Raw genomic sequence first — 16,191 nt, forward strand, 5'->3', positions numbered from 1 at the left:
GCAAAATGGAATAATGATTTTTCTTTTACTTTTTCATTTTGAATAAATAAAAAAGTTTTTTTAAAAAAGAAACTAGCTGTCAGCCATCATATACTATACCATAACATTTCCACATTAAGTAAGTTACTTGGCGTACAAGTTCTGTGAAAGGAATGATTTTACCTTAAGAGAGTGGACACTCAGACTGTTTTTAATTTGCTTGTATCACTGCCCCCAATGATTATTAGTTACTTACCCTCCGTTGGTTTCTTCATGGCCTTCATTATGCACGGCATGAAGTCAATCTGCTTGTCTGGGCCAAACAACAACAAATCCATGGCTTGTTCTTCCAGCACCATCAACAACATACAGATACCTACAACAATGAAAATGAGAAAGTTCAGAAGCTATCACTGGGTGTTGGCTTAACTCCCGATCTTAATCCACAACCAAAACAAAACCTACTTTTGTAATTGCACCTGCTAGCATGCCACTCAAACTTCTAATCTCTGGAGCCCTCTAGAGCTTGGGAATACAACTCCCATCATCCCTGGCAGCAGACCATATTGACTGATGGGAGTTGGGAGTCCAACAACATCTGGAGGGCATCATGTTAGCTTCCCCTGTTTTTCATTACACATTTCTTTGAACAGGTTGCAGAAACATAGTTGAGATGGTGTGATTTTTAAAAATGATATATGCAACAGTTAAATGCCACACAAAAAATGTGTGATACAGGTAAAGGAAGGAAAGTTTTCATTCTACAAGGAACAGGAGAAAAGGAGCCTCAGGGCGCAAGCCTGCAGCCCTCTAAATTCTATTAGACTACAATTCCCATCAGCCCCAACTGGCAAGCTAATAGTCCAAGATTATGAGAAACATATTCCAGCAACATCTAAGACCACAGGTTAGTAAGCTTTTAGCTATATGGACCAATGGTCAAATTCAGTGTAAGGTAGCTTTCCGTGTGTGTGTGTGTGTGCGTGCGTGCACGCACTGGAGGGGAAGACACACAGACTGAGTGTGGGGTGGTTGTACCCATGCTCACCCCATGCCCATTTGGGGGGCACACACAGTGCTGGCATGAAGCCCTCAGAGGTTTTGTTATGAGCCAACGTTGCCCATGCGCCAAAAGACAAAAAGGTTTAGCCATCTCTGCTGTACTACAATGCTACCGCTCTCTATAGAATGGTTCATGCCTAACATCTCAGCTTGCTTCTACTCACCTAGCCAGTAGTTTTTGTAACTGGTGGTATCATACAGATGGCGAGGCAACAAGATAAGATTCCCCTTCTCGACTATTGCAAGGTTATAAGTATCAGAGTTTTCAAAGTGGTCCAGCTCTATGACTCTGAACAAGCACGTCAACACTTCCTGGATGTTGTAATAGTCGTCCCTGTCCACCTTCCCCAGGCTCCTGGCTTTCAGGATGGCCCACTGGCGAATCTGTGGGTTTGGAGGGACACTAGGAATTACTACAGTAAGGAATCACAACAGTAATTGTTAAGACAAATTGGGGCAGGAAGCAAGTTGGCATGAAAAGCAACTATTATAAAGCATAAGATAAAGGTTCAAATTCCAAACCAGACAGCCTAGATATCTATTTCTGGTAATGCTTATTTGAAGGTTGTGAACTTCCTAGCCTCCTCACTTCCCAACCACCCTAGACACTGAGGGACAAGAGACCACCTTTTAACAACAACCTTTTAAAAAAAAGATTCTGGGCAGAATTACTAAAAATAGAACTGTGTTAATAACAATGTAGAACAGTTTGGATGTTACTTTGGGTTGTATCCTGTGTCAGTCCTATGCAGAGCAGGCCCACTGAAATTGATGGGCGCTGTCAAGGATGCGTATGGTTGCTCACGAGTAAACAGCCAGGACTCCGACCTGCCTTTTTATAGGTTTTATTTGGTGCAAACTATGTACAGTGCAGAAGTCCAAAGTTCATGTCTGCCTCAGTCAGTAGCAGATTCCAAGAGTGGGTTCTCCCCCCCCCCATAAGAACCTGGACACCCCCAATCTCCTCCTCTTGTCCTTATGTTTGATTCCCTTGTGAAAACTAGGCGACGGAAGCTGCATGTCTGTTTCCCTATCGTTCCTGCCTCCCTCCCCCCTTTTGATGGCAGTCCCCTGACAGGCACGATCAACTTAGGTTTGTTAACTTCAATGGGTGTACTCTTAAGTATAAGTTAGTTCTCAATCAATCTCCTTTATTGGCATAGTAAGAGTATGTCGTATACATGGATTGGAAAACAACACAGGTAACAAAACATAGTAGGAGGCACTTTAGGATAAAACTGTCCAGACGTTGTGAGATACAAAGGTGGCTCTTAGGACCTATGGTGACGTAATTTCATGGCGTCACTCCAAAATCTTGCCGCATTCTCCAAGTCATTCCTACAGTTATTCAACAGATAGGTCACCCTGGAAGATCCCCTCCTTCAATAAGGGGGCCAAATACTAATCATTTATTTTTGCATAAACTGGGCAATGAAATAAAACGTGTGTGATAGATACAGCCTGTTTTGTGCCACAAGGGCAGTACCTTTCAGAATAAGGGATTTTCAAGAATCTAACATCTTACTAGATGGCAAGATGTGAAATCTTGAGAGGGAAATAGCTCTGCTTAGGTGGGGAGCATAAAGGCAATGTAAATATGGAGGGCCCTGGCCAAATGAGGGTAGAATTCCCAACCCCAATGGGGAACAGGTTTTATTGGCTGTACTGCTAAGGGCTTGGAATTCAATCTCTAGGATTCTGCACTTGATTGTCTGGAATGCTTCCAATTATGGGAGCATAAGCAGCGACTCGAGTGATAGGCCACAGGTTCTGATTCTGCTTTCAATGCGAGCCAACCATTTGGAGTGGTGGGATTCCACCAGCATATGGAAAGTTAAAGAAGATGGGTCAGACTTCTTTATATGCAAACTCGGCCAAGAGGAGCAAGGCCACCCAGTCATCCTGCTGGTAACTGCCGTAACAACACAGGTACTGCTGCAGTGTGTTGTTGGTTCTCTCTGCCTCTCTGTTGGTCTCCGGATGATGAGCTGAAGAGAGGCACAGTTCCATGTCCAGAAGTTGCATGACCTTCTTACAGAACTGGGAGGTGAACTGGGTTCCTCTTTCAGACACAATTCGCTGTGGCAGACTGTGCAGCTTGAAGACATGATCTACGAAGAACTGGGCCGTCTCTTAGGCTGTTGGAAGCCCCTTGCAAGATACAAAATGTGCCATCTTGGTAAACAGGTCCACCACCACCCAGATCACAGTCTGCTGTCACGAGGACAGCAGTTCAGTAATGAAGTCCATGGCTATGGTCTCCCAGGGCCCCTGCGATGTAGGCAGGGGTTGCAGTAGCCCCATCAGGGCTTCTTGTGGCCACTTGGCACGCTGACAGGTTTTGCAGGCGTGAACCTACTCCTTGACGTCCTCAGGCACCCACGGCCACCAAAACTGCCGCATCTGAGATTGTCAGCTTGCATCAAGGTGCAAGCGGCAGGACACTGGGTCCCAGAGCACGACACGGCTGGCACTCTCCGATGTCATTCTCATAGCCGGAAATATCTGTTCGATAAAATGATTGGAATTGGACAATAAACAGACATAGCCTGCACCGAAGAAGACTAAAGAAAAATCTGCAGAACTGTACAGTTCCTGGTGTTTAAGAGATTCTTCAAAGAGATTCTCATCATGGCGTGTGGATTACGGAGGTGTTTGGTGTGTCTTTTTTCTCTTCTTAACATCTACAGTTGGTTTTCAATGCCAAGCCTCATTAAGAAACTTTAAAAAAAAAAAGTACAGATGGACTTCTATTTATAATTAAGTATTCAATTGCACAGCTTTACTTAGACTTGAAAGACTTGATAAAGATGAAAGAAGAAACAAGACAGCGCTTGTTAATATGACGCAGAACGGAAAAATGAGAATTCCCCCCTTTTTGAGAGAAGCGGGAGATACTTGCTGGCTGGCTTTGTAATGACTGGAGATAACAATTTGGGACTACATATAGTGCAGCTGTTTGCAGAAGTTTTTCATTATGAGCGAGAGAGAAGGCTGATGGATGTCTAGCAGCCCCCCTTCTAGGGCCCGGAGGGGGGGATTGTGTGGTCTCTGAGAGGCTGATCAATCGCCAAATGACTTATATCTGTGGAATACAGCTCATTTACATTGCATTATTGCAAACAGTATGCTTAACAATTTACAGTAATAACATAACAATGTGGAAACTACTATGTTATTAAATCTCAAACGAAAAGCTTGGACAACAGCCCGGATTGGAAGATTGGAACGGAGTCAGGGAAAGCTGTGCTAGCAAATAGACAGTTGAAAAAAATATATGTTGTTGTTGCTTAGTCGTTTAGTCGTGTCTGACTCTTTGTGACCCCATGGACCAGAGCACGCCAGGCACTCCTGTCTTCCACTGCCTCCCGCAGTTTGGTCAAACTCATGTTAGTAGCTTCAAGAACACTGTCCCGCCATCTCGTCCTCTGTCGTCCCCTTCTCCTTGTGCCTCCATCTTTCCCAACATCAGGGTCTTTTCCATTGAGTCTTCTCTTCTCATGAGGTGGCCAAAGTATTGGAGCCTCAGCTTCACGATCTGTCCTTCCAGTGAGCACTCAGAGCTAATTTCCTTAAGAATGGATGCGTTTGATCTTCTTGCAGTCCATGGGACTCTCAAGAGTCTCCTCCAGCACCATAATTCAAAAGCATCAATTCTTCGGCGATAAGCCTTCTTTATGGTCCAGCTCTCACTTCCATACATCACTACTGGGAAAACCATGGCTTTAACTATACGGACCTTTGTTGGCAAGGTGATGTCTCTGCTTTTTAAGATGCTGTCTAGGTTTGCCATCGCCTTTCTCCCAAGGAGCAGGCGTCTTTTAATTTCGTGACTGCTGTCACCATCTGCAGTGATCATGGAGCCCAAGAAAGTAAAATCTCTCACTGCCTCCATTTCTTCCCCTTCTATTTGCCAGGAGGTGATGGGCCCAGTGGCCCAGGGAGACAATATACAGCCTTGTCGTACTCCTTTCCCAATTTTGAACCAATCAGTTGTTCCATATCCAGTTCTAACTGTAGCTTCTTGTCCCACATAGAGATTTCTCAGGAGACAGATGAGGTGATCAGGCACTCCCATTTCTTTAAGACCTTGCCATAGTTTGCTGTGGTCGACACAGTCAAAGGCTTTTGCATAGTCAATGAAGCAGAAGTAGATGTCTTTCTGGAACTCTCTAGCTTTCTCCATTATCCAACGCATGTTTGCAATTTGGTCTCTGGTTCCTCTGCCCCTTCGAAATCCAGCTTGCACTTCTGGGAGTTCTCGGTCCACATACTGCTTAAGCCTGCCTTGTAGAATTTTAAGCATAACCTTGCTAGCGTGTAAAATGAGTGCAATTGTGCGGTAGTTAGAGCATTCTTTGACACTGCCCTTCTTTGGGATTGGGATGTAGACTGATCTTCTCCAATCCTCTGGCCACTGCTGAGTTTTCCAAATTTGCTGGCATATTGGGTGTAGCACCTTAACAGCATCATCTTTTAAAATTTTAAATAGTTCAGCTGGAATACCATCACTTCCACTGGCCTTGTTATTTGAAGTGCTTTCTAAGGCCCATTTGACTTCACTGTCCAGGATGTCTGGCTCAAGGTCAGCAACCATACTACCTGGGGTGTACGAGACATCCATAACTTTCTGGTATAATTCCTCTGTGTATTCTTGCCACCTCTTCTTGATATCTTCTGCTTCTGTTAGGTCCTTTCCATTTTTGTCTTTTATTATGGTAATCTTTGTACAAAATGTTCCTTTCATATCTCCAATTTTCTTGAACAGATCTCTGGTTTTTCCCATTCTATTGCTTTCCTCTATTCCTTTGCATTGCTCGTTTAAGAAGGCCTTCTTGTCTCTCCTTGCTATTTTTTGGAAATCTGCATTCAATTTCCTGTATCTTTCACTATCTCCCTCGCATTTTGCTTGCCTTCTCTCCCCCGCTATTTGTAAGGCCTTGTTGGACAGCCACTTTGTTTTCTTGCATTTCCTTTTCATTGGGATGGTTTTCTTTTTTTTTTTAAGAGATATTTATTGAAATTTTCAAAAAAATAAAAACAAAACATAAAGGGAAAAAAAACAATCAAACACACATACAATTTACATTTCTTACTGTCAATGACCAATTTCCTTGACTTCCCCACACCTCCCCTTCTTGTATTCCAGTTCCAATTTTTAGCTCAGCAAGTTCTTGTCCCCAAACTTTACCTTATTTTCTCTAATTCATTTTAGTTAACCAATTTTAACTTATAAACCTCAATCTTTATACATCAATACTTATTCTTCAAAATCTTTTTCTAGGTTCACCCCATCAATTTAATTAACCAATTTTAACTTATAAACCTCAATCTTTATACATCAATACTTATTCTTAAAAGTCTTTTTCTAAGGTCGGCCCCAATTCCCTTCCCCGAAATCCCCATTTTTATGTTAGTGGCAAAACCAAATTAATTAAAACAGAATATAGTTATACACCCTTTGGATTCCCAAAGCCCCACCACCCCCTTTCCCGGTTTCGAACCCCAACAAAAAGTCCATCAGTCCATCTGCAGTCAGCCTGGCGACCTCACGTCCGAGGCTCTCAATTCTCTCTCAATTCCTCTCTGCCGATTTTTTTGATAGTCCTTTATATTAAACTCCGAATCTCGAAGGAGCTCTGTCCCAATAAGGTCCATGTTTCTTCCAGCCAGGCCTCCATATTTAAAAATGGAGCCAAAATCTTGTTTCCTACTTCTCTTAAGTCCAAATGTCCCAAAAGCTCCAGTTTCCACTTTAGCCAAGTTTGTATTCCATAGGTCTTCAGATCTCCACATAGGGAGATCTCTCCATTCTCCATTCTTCAATTCAAACCAAATTTTCAACATCCTGATCTTATTTTCCTTTATATCCATCTTAACCGGCCTCTGGCTCTCCTCAATCATCTGTGGCATTATAGCTCCTCCTTCTTTTTCCTTCGAATCATCATGTTCCTCTTTCATCGCATTCTCAAATTTCTTTTCATATTCAGCTGCAAAAAATTTTAAGTCAACTGCAAAACTTTCCTGTTCAACTGCAAAAACTTGAGTCAAGTCCCTTCCAGGCTCAGCAACTTTATTTACTGTTCCATTCAGTATTGTCACATTTGTTGCCAAAACATCACTCTGTTCCTGCAACTTTCCCAAGAGAAAAAAAGTCTTCTCCAGTTCAGCCAGTATTTTTCCACTTACAGCCATTTTTGTAATGTCCTAAATCCCCTCTAGAGGGATTCTAGATTCTTAATATCTTCCAGTTCCAACCCAAAAGTCAAGTTAGCCTTTTCTTCTTTATTTTTAACAATTTGTTACCAAATTGTAACGAATATAACCAGCAAAGACAGCAGAAACAAAGTTCTCCTTTTTTCCCAACTTTGACAGCTAGTTTGACAGCTGTCAAAGTCTTTATGTCTCTTCCGCAGGCTCTCTCACTGATCGCTCCCGGGTCTTGGGGGAGGGGTGAATTCCGTTCTCAATGTTAGCTCTTATCCTCCAGCACAATCACTTAAATTGCCAAAACGTGGAGTTAATTGCTTTTATCCACAAAAAAGAAAGGTATTCTCACAACCTTAGTTATAAAATCCTTGCTTTACGATGTTTACAAGGCGGGTAGGCGGACTTCCTCTTTACACCTTACCCGGTCGTGCCTAATTCCCAAAGAAAATTTCCCTTTTAAGTCCAATTTCCGTATTACTCACGGGTTGTTGCTTTTAATCCAAATGTTCAGATAAAGAAGCCAGCGCTCTCCGTCCATGGCATGCGGCTTCACTCAGCAGGGGAAGCAGTCGACTCACAGCACCGCACCGCTCTCCGTCCCCCGTTCCAGAGCCTTTAAAAAGGCTCCTTTGCGGGTCGGGGGGGCGCAAATGGTACCCGCCGAGTCACCAGGTCCACAGGCTTCAGCGCCTGTGGTTTCTGAGGGTCCCCGCGTCGCCGCCGCGGCAGGACCCAACCCCTGCTGAGCCAATTCCCTCCGGAGCTCGGAGGGAATCCGCCATTAGGCGATGGCGCTAACCCGGAAGTCTCCTTCATCGGGATGGTTTTCGTTGCTGCCTCCTGTATAATGTTACGAGCCTCCATCCATAGTTCTTCAGGCACTCTGTCCACCAAATCTAAATCCTTAAACCTGTTCCTCACTTCCACTGTGTATTCATAAGGGATTTGACTTAGATTGTATTTTACCGGCCCAGTGGTTTTTCCTACTTTCTTCAGTTTAAGCTTGAATTTTGCTATAAGAAGCTAATGATCTGAGCCACAGTCAGCTCCAGGTCTTGTTTTTGCTGACTGTATAGAGCTTCTCCATCTTTGGCTGCAGAGAATATAATCAATCTGATTTCGATGCTGCCCATCTGGTGATGTCCATGTGTACAGTCGTCTCTTGTGTTGTTGGAAAAGTGTGTTTGTGATGACTAGCTTGTTCTCTTGACAGAACTCTATTAGCCTTTGCCCTGCTTCGTTTTGAACTCCAAGGCCAAACTTGCCAGTTGTTCCTTTTATCTCTTGATTCCCTACTTTAGCATTCCAATCCCCTATAATGATAAGAACATCCTTCTTTGGTGTCACTTCTATAAGGTGTTGTAAGTCTTCATAGAATTGCTCAATTTCAGTTTCTTCAGCACCAGTAGTTGGTGCATAAACTTGGATTACTGTGATGTTAAAAGGTCTGCCTTGGATTCGTATCGAGATCATTCTATCATTTTTGAGATTGCATCCCAGTACAGCTTTTGCCACTCTTTTGTTGACTATGAGGGCCACTCCATTTCTTTTACTGTGGGATTCTTGCCCACAGTAGTAGATATGATGGTCATCCGAACTGAATTCGCCCATTCCCGTCCATTTTAGTTCACTGATGCCCAGGATGTCAATATTTATTCTTGCCATCTCATTTTTGACCACATCCAACTTACCCAGGTTCATGGTTCTTACCTTCCAGGTTCCTATGCAATATTTTTCTTTACAGCATTGGACTTTCCTTTCGCTTCCAGGCATATCCGCAACTGAGCGTCCTTTCGGCTTTGGCCCAGCCGCTTCATCAGCTCTGGATCTACTTGTACTTGCCCTCCGCTCTTCCTCAGTAGCATGTTGGACGCCTTCCGACCTGAGGGGCTCATCTTCCAGCATCATAACTTTTATGTGCCTGTTGTCTTTGTCCATGAAGTTTTCTTGGCAGGGATACTGGAGTGGCTTGCCGGTTCCTGCTCCAGGTGGATCACGTTTGGTCAAACCTCTCCACTATGACCTGTCCATCTTGGGTGGCCTTGCACGGCATAGCTCATAGCTTCTCTGAGTTATTCAAGCCCCTTCACCACGGCAAGGCAGTGATCCATGAAGGGGGAAAATATATATATACACAAATAAAGCTGTATCCGTCAGATAAAAGGATATATAATTTCTGACATGACTGAGAATCGCAGAGCCAGGGACAGAGAACTTTAAAGCGTTAAGATCAGAAGGCAGAAAATATGAAAACAACGAGAAGAGGCAGGAACAAAGATTTGGAGATATGCTTCAAAGGTCCAAACTATGGAGAGCCCAGGAAAATTAATAATTACAATTTGGACTATAATCGGTCATTTTTTAAAATTTTAGTTTATTATTTTTAATTGGATTATGATCCGGATATGTTGATTGGCTGTTTTTATTGGAAAACCAATAAAAATGATTTTTAAAAAACCAAAGCCTGCCGCATCAAGTGATACAAGGTTTTATGCTGTCCGAAGCGAGCTGTCGTGGCACTGACGTAGAACTTGGCCATCTTTCTCTGAAAAAAGCTCCATCCTGGTGCTTCACTCCCTCGGCGCAGCCAAATTGTCTTTGGCGAAGGCGTTGGCCACCGTCTGTTCCCGGAAATCAGAGGACCCCCCCTCCCCAAAACTCTCCAGCTCTGTTGCTTCCTTGCTAGTTCCCTCCATGGATTGCTCTTCCATGTCCCACCAGTCTGAACCAGGCTCAAAATCCTCTTCTTCCCCAGTGTCACTCCCTGGTCCCTCCTGGTTAACTGGCTGCCACCACTACTTATCTAGCCAGTTCCTGACATTGGCTCAGTGTGGGCACAGACTCTGACAGGGCTACGTCTCCTGCTCTGCAAGACAGTTCTGTTCCAGCCCCTTTCCCTCTCCCCTTCAGAGCTTGAGAGGGTAGAGCAGAGAAAAGGGCAAAGCAATTTAGAGCTGAGTCACAGAAGGCTGCTGGGAGGGAGGCTTAAATGAGGGAAGGAGAAGTCGGAAACTCAATCCTGCAACTTACTAATGTGGAGTGTGTCTGGCTATCTCTGTGTGTGAAGCAATAAAAAGTTCATTGCTGGTCAAGTCTTTGTCAGCTTCTGAATTCCAGCAACAGATAATGTTCTGAAGAAGTGTGCATGCACACGAAAGCTCATACCGATAACTAACTTAGTTGGTCTCTAAGGTGCTACTGGAAGGAATGTTTTTATTAAGTTTCTTGTAGGCAGAGAATATCAAAATTTATGCAGAATTCTTTAAAATTCATATCTTCCAACTTGGGGGACCATCCTGCCACATTCCATGATAAGACCTTGCATGTATTGTTGAGGACAGGTTGATTGTGCAGCTGGCCTGCTGAATTCCTTATTGGAGTTATAACTTCATAGTCAGACAAGGCTTGAACTTCATGTGTCCCCCCCCCCCCAGGTTTGTGTGGCACTGGGTGCTGAAAACTCTATTGAACTGTTCATTACAAGAATCATTATATCAATCCAGTTCTACAATTTGATTTGATTCCCCAACTTTGTCCACAAACACAGACCCGCCTCCTATCAAAGGGTTAGAGAACTCCTTTTTAGTAGTTAGAATTTGGGTTGTTGATTTCAGGTCAGGGAGAGCTACCGTATTTTTCGCACGATTGGACGCACCGGACCATAGGACGCACGTAGTTTTCAGGGGGGGAAATCAAGGAAAAAATATGATTCCCCCCCCCAGCTCTGGGAGCAGTGGACAGGCTGCACGCAGCCTGTGCGCTACTCCAAGACCTTCTCCCTGCTTTTGCGGGAGGTGGCAGAATTCCCCCACCTCCCGCAAAAGCCCACAGGAGCCCCGCGTGACTCCTGCGGGCTTTTCGACCAGGAGGGAGAAGGGACTGAAACGGCCCGTCAGTCCTTTCTCCCTCCTTGGGGAAAAGCCCCCAAGAACCGCTCGCTCTTTAAAGGCTGTGCGGCTCCTGCGGGCTTTTCTAGGAGGTGGGGGAATTCCTAGAAAAGCCAGCAAAGCCGTGCAGCCCCTTTAAAGAGCGCACGGCTTTTGCCTGCTTTTGCGGGAGGTGGGGGAATTCCCCCATCTCCCGCAAAAGCCCGCAGGAGGGAGAAGGGACTGACTCGGCCAGTCAGTCCCTTCTCCCTCCTTGGGGAAAAGCCCCCAAGAGCCGCTCGCTCTTTAAAGGCTGTGCGGCTCCTGCGGGCTTTTCTAGGAGGTGGGGGAATTCCTAAAAAAGCCAGCAAAGCCGTGCAGCCCCTTTAAAGAGCGCACGGCTTTTGCGGGAGGTGGGGGAATTCCCCCATCTCCCGCAAAAGCCCGCAGGAGGGAGAAGGGACTGACTCGGCCAGTCAGTCCCTTCTCCCTCCTTGGGGAAAAGCCCCCAAGAGCCGCTCGCTCTTTAAAGGGTGCGCGGCTCCTGCGGGCTTTTCTAGGAGGTGGGGGAATTCCCCCACCTCCTAGAAAAGCCAGCAGAAGCCACGGAGCCCCTTTAAAGAGCGCCTGGCTTTTGCCTGCTTTTGCGGGAGGTGGGGGAATTCCCCCATCTCCCCCAAAAGCCCACAGGAGGGTTGGAGAGTAGCGGGAAGGCGTCGCACGCCTTCCCGCTGCCCCCCAATCTCTGGGGCTGGCGATGGGGGAAGCGCTTTTTTCCCCACCGCCAGCCTCGAAGCCGGGTTGGAGAGTAGCGGGAAGGCGTTGCGCGCCTTCCTGCTGCCCCCCATCCTCTGGGGCTGGCGATGGGGGAAGCGCTGCTTTCCCCACCGCCAGCCTCCAACCCGGGTTGGAGAGTAGCGGGAAGGCATCGCTGCCTTCCCGCTGCCCCCCAATCTCTGGGGCTGGCGATGGGGGAAGCGCTGCTTTCCCCACCGCCAGCCTCAAACCCGGGTTGGAGAGTAGCGGGAAGGCATCGCTGCCTTCCCGCTGCCCCCCAATCTCTGGGGCTGGCGATGGGGGAAGCGCTGCTTTCCCCACCGCCAGCCTCAAACCCGGGTTGGAGAGTAGCGGGAAGGCATCGCTGCCTTCCCGCTGCCCCCCAATCTCTGGGGCTGGCGATGGGGGAAGCGCTGCTTTCCCCACCGCCAGCCTCAAACCCGGGTTGGAGAGTAGCGGGAAGGCGTCGCACGCCTTCCCGCTGCCCCCCAATCTCTGGGGCTGGCGATGGGGGAAGCGCTGTTTTCCCCACCGCCAGCCTCCAACCCGGGTTGGAGAGTAGCGGGAAGGCATCGCTGCCTTCCCGCTGCCCCCCAATCTCTGGGGCTGGCGATGGGGGAAGCGCTGCTTTCCCCACCGCCAGCCTCAAACCCGGGTTGGAGAGTAGCGGGAAGGCGTCGCACGCCTTCCCGCTGCCCCCCAATCTCTGGGGCTGGCGATGGGGGAAGCGCTGCTTTCCCCACCGCCAGCCTCAAACCCGGGTTGGAGAGTAGCGGGAAGGCGTCGCACGCCTTCCTGCTGCCCCCCATCCTCTGGGGCTGGCGATGGGGGAAGCGCTGCTTTCCCCACCGCCAGCCTCGAAGCCGGGTTGGAGAGTAGCGGGAAGGCGTTGCGCGCCATCCTGCTGCCCCCCATCCTCTGGGGCTGGCGATGGGGGAAGCGCTGCTTTCCCCACCGCCAGCCTCAAAGAGCAGACTCTCCTGGCTTCAGCGGAAGCAACGCAAAGCCTCCGGAGCGCAGGCTTCGGAGGCTTTGCCTTGCTATCGCTGAAGCCAGGGAGCCTGCATTCGCTCCATAGGACGCACACACATTTCCCCTTCATTTTTGGAGGGGAAAAAGTGCGTCCTATAGAGCGAAAAATACGGTAATTCTTCCAGATTAAGAAATCTTCTTTGGAGCCATTCAACAGAGGTTATAGAATAACTTGAAGGGACAGCATAGTTATACTCTCTGATAGGAGGGTGTTCCTTATCAATTTGATTATCTTTGTTTATGGGGGGGGGGGTTCTCCACCTCTTCCCTTTGTTTACCTCTGTGTTGGTTAGACATTATTTCCATAATTTGATCCGTGATTGTATTAGCTTTCTCTGGAGGCCGAAAGTGAACAAGGGTGTATTGTAAGGAAGTCATTCTGCTAATGATTTCTTCCTGTGACTGGTAAGGGAGGGCTAAAAAAGAGTTTAAGTGTCTCTTTTCATCAAAGGCAAGGGAATCGTCAAACTCATATTTGGAATGGTGTTCTTCTTGGCTTTTAGCAGGTGCTGAAAAGAGTACAGTAATGTTAGTAGGCAGGGAGCCCCAAAGTGTAGGTGCTGCCATGCTAAAAGATTGATTTCCTTCAACGGCAGAACGAGTATTATGTGGCACCTGTATCGGTGTCAGTTCTGCAGACTGAAGCAGTCAAATGGGCATATATGGGGTAAGGCCATCTCTCAAGTAAACTGGTTGCAAGCTGTTCAGTGTTTTATATACCAAATGGGCAACCAGTGCAGGTATGTGAGCATAGGTGTTATATGCTGACACGGTCTCATTCCTGTCAGCAACCATGATGCACCATTCTGCACTAACTGCAGCTTCTGGATCAAGCGCAAGGAATGTCACACATAGAGTGCATTGTAGTAATGCAATCTTGAAGCAACCATCCTTTTGCAGGAAGCGTGTTCTAACAGGCCCATCTATCTACTCCAGTATGGAGGACTTGACCTGGCATGTGTAACCAGCAGATGGGCCTGTCCTTGCCGCTGCTTGTCCACCAGGTTTCTCTTACCCACAGCAACCCAGGTCATATGGGTGGGGAGGGGGGGGTTGCAGTGATTTTTAGGAAGTCATTAGTGTACACCGGGCGTCCTATTGGGAAGACCCAGTTTACTGAGTGCATGTTCTGGAAGTTGGGCAATAGGGGCAGTACAGGATTTCTTTTGGTGTACCAACTTCCCCGCTGCACCAAGGATTCCCTGCCCAAGCTGCTTCAAGTCGTAGCAGATGTTCTCCTGGAGACACCTAGTTTGGTTATCCTAGGGCAGGCATGTCTATCTTCAAGTAGGCTGTGATCTACGATCCAATATAAAAAACTGGCAGTAATCTACCACCCTGGGATGGGTTCAGGGTGGGCGGGCAGGCGCTGGCTGCTTCCCCCAAAGGCGCAGGGCAAACTTTGATACCATCAACCAAGACATTCTTCTGGGCCGTCTAGAGGGGCTGGGCGCACTGTTATACAGTGGTTCTGCTCCTTCCTCCTGGCCCGTGTCCAGAAAGTGGTGTTGGGGGAGGAGTGTTCAGAAACCTGGGCTCTCACTTGTGGGGTGCCTCAGGGCTCTGTCCTCTCCCCCATGTTTTTTAACATCTATATGACGCCTCCGGGAGAGATCATCAGGGGGTTTGGGCTATGTGTTCATCAGTATGCAAATGTTACCTAGCTCTACCTCTCTCAAATCAGAACCAGGGAAGGCAGTGAAGGTCCTGTGTGAGTGTCTGGAGGCAGTTGCAGGATGGGTGGCGGCTAACAGATTGAGGTTGAATCCTGACAAGACAGAAGTACGGTTTTGTGGGGACAGGGGGTGGGTGGGTGTGGAGGACTCCCTGGTCCTGAATGGGGCAACAGCCAGGGGCACTGTTCGGTGATTTATTAGTGGCTTTGCTGGCCCCGGGGGGTCCACACGCTTCCTCTGCGCCGACTCTGCTCTCCCGGGGCTCCTCCGATTTCAGCAGAGTGTAAACACAGCGTGGAAACAGGAACAGAAGCACAGTTGCCGTGTGTGCGTAATAAATCAGGCTTAACGCACGGTGTCTCCTTTATCTTACTTTAAGTCTTTATTCCCGTAGCAAAACAAACAGCTCATAACTTTCCTGGTGACAGAGCACACATCCTTGCTCCTCTCTTGCACCAGAGCAAAACACACACTGAGAGAGACACAGTAAAACACTCCCCTCAGTATTCTAAACCACGCCTCAGAATGTGAGACGTCACTCAGAACTTCTTAACCCTGTGAGTTCTGATTCTCTCCACAGGCACAGCCTGGGAGTCATTTTGGACTCACAGCTGTCCATGGAGGCGCAGGTCATTTCTGTGTCCAGGGCAGCTGCCTACCAGCTCCATCTGGTATGCAGGCTGAGACCCTACCTGCCCATGGACTGTCTTGCAAGAGTGATGCATGCTCTAGTTATCTCCTGCTGGGACTACTGCAATATGCTCTATGTGGGGCTACCTTTGATGGTGACCCGGAAACTACAACAAATCCAGAATGCAGCAGCTAGACTGGTGACTGGGAGTGGCCACCGAGACCAAATAACACTGGTCCTGAAAGACCTACATTGGCTCCCAGAATGTTCCGGAGCACAATTCGAAGAGTTGTTGCTGACCTTTAAAGCCCTAAACGGCCTTGGTCCAGTATACCTGAAGGAGTGTCTCCACCCCCATCTTTCAGCTCCGAGGGCCTTCTGGCGGTTCCCTCCTTGCGAGAAGTGAGGTTACAGGGAACCAGGCAGAGGGCCTTCTCAGTGGTGGTGCCCACCCTGTGGAATGCCCTCCCATCAAATGTCAAGGAAATAAACAACTATCTGACTTTTAGAAGACATCTGAAGGCACCCCTGTTTAGGGAAGTTTTTGATGTTTGATGTTTTATCGTGTTTTCAATATTCTGTTGGGACCCGTCCCGAGTGGCTGGGGAAACCCAGCCAGATGGGCGGGGTATAAATAATAATAATAATAATAATAATAATAATAATAATAATAATAGTAATAATAATAAACTGTTGTTGTTATAACCTCTTCTCAGAGTGTCCAGCCAGATGCCCCAGTGGGAAACCCACAAGCAGGACCCAAGCACAAGACCATCCACGTTCCTGTGGTTTCCAGCAACTGGCAATCAGAAGCATTATTGCTTCAGACTATGAAGGCACACATGTTGAAAACCTCTGATTTAGGGGACTAGCCTAGTCCCCCATGTCCACTGACCACATGCCACTGTGTGGGAGCAAGTTCCATAGTTTAACTGTGCACTGTGTCAAGGAGGATCTA

General features: G+C 47.2%; 1 protein-coding gene across 1 annotated transcript in view; it reads right to left on the bottom strand.

Moving 5' to 3' along the window:
* The window catches only part of LOC128406133 (probable helicase senataxin), a 237,281-nt gene that overhangs the window by 154,232 nt on the left and 66,858 nt on the right, over positions 1 to 16,191 (bottom strand). Inside the window, 2 exon segments of the mRNA XM_053373156.1 lie at positions 236 to 355; positions 1,206 to 1,425. Coding sequence (XP_053229131.1) covers positions 236 to 355; positions 1,206 to 1,425 — 340 coding nt within the window.

The sequence above is a fragment of the Podarcis raffonei genome, chromosome W (assembly GCF_027172205.1).
Source record: "Podarcis raffonei isolate rPodRaf1 chromosome W, rPodRaf1.pri, whole genome shotgun sequence".
Taxonomy (NCBI): domain Eukaryota; kingdom Metazoa; phylum Chordata; class Lepidosauria; order Squamata; family Lacertidae; genus Podarcis; species Podarcis raffonei.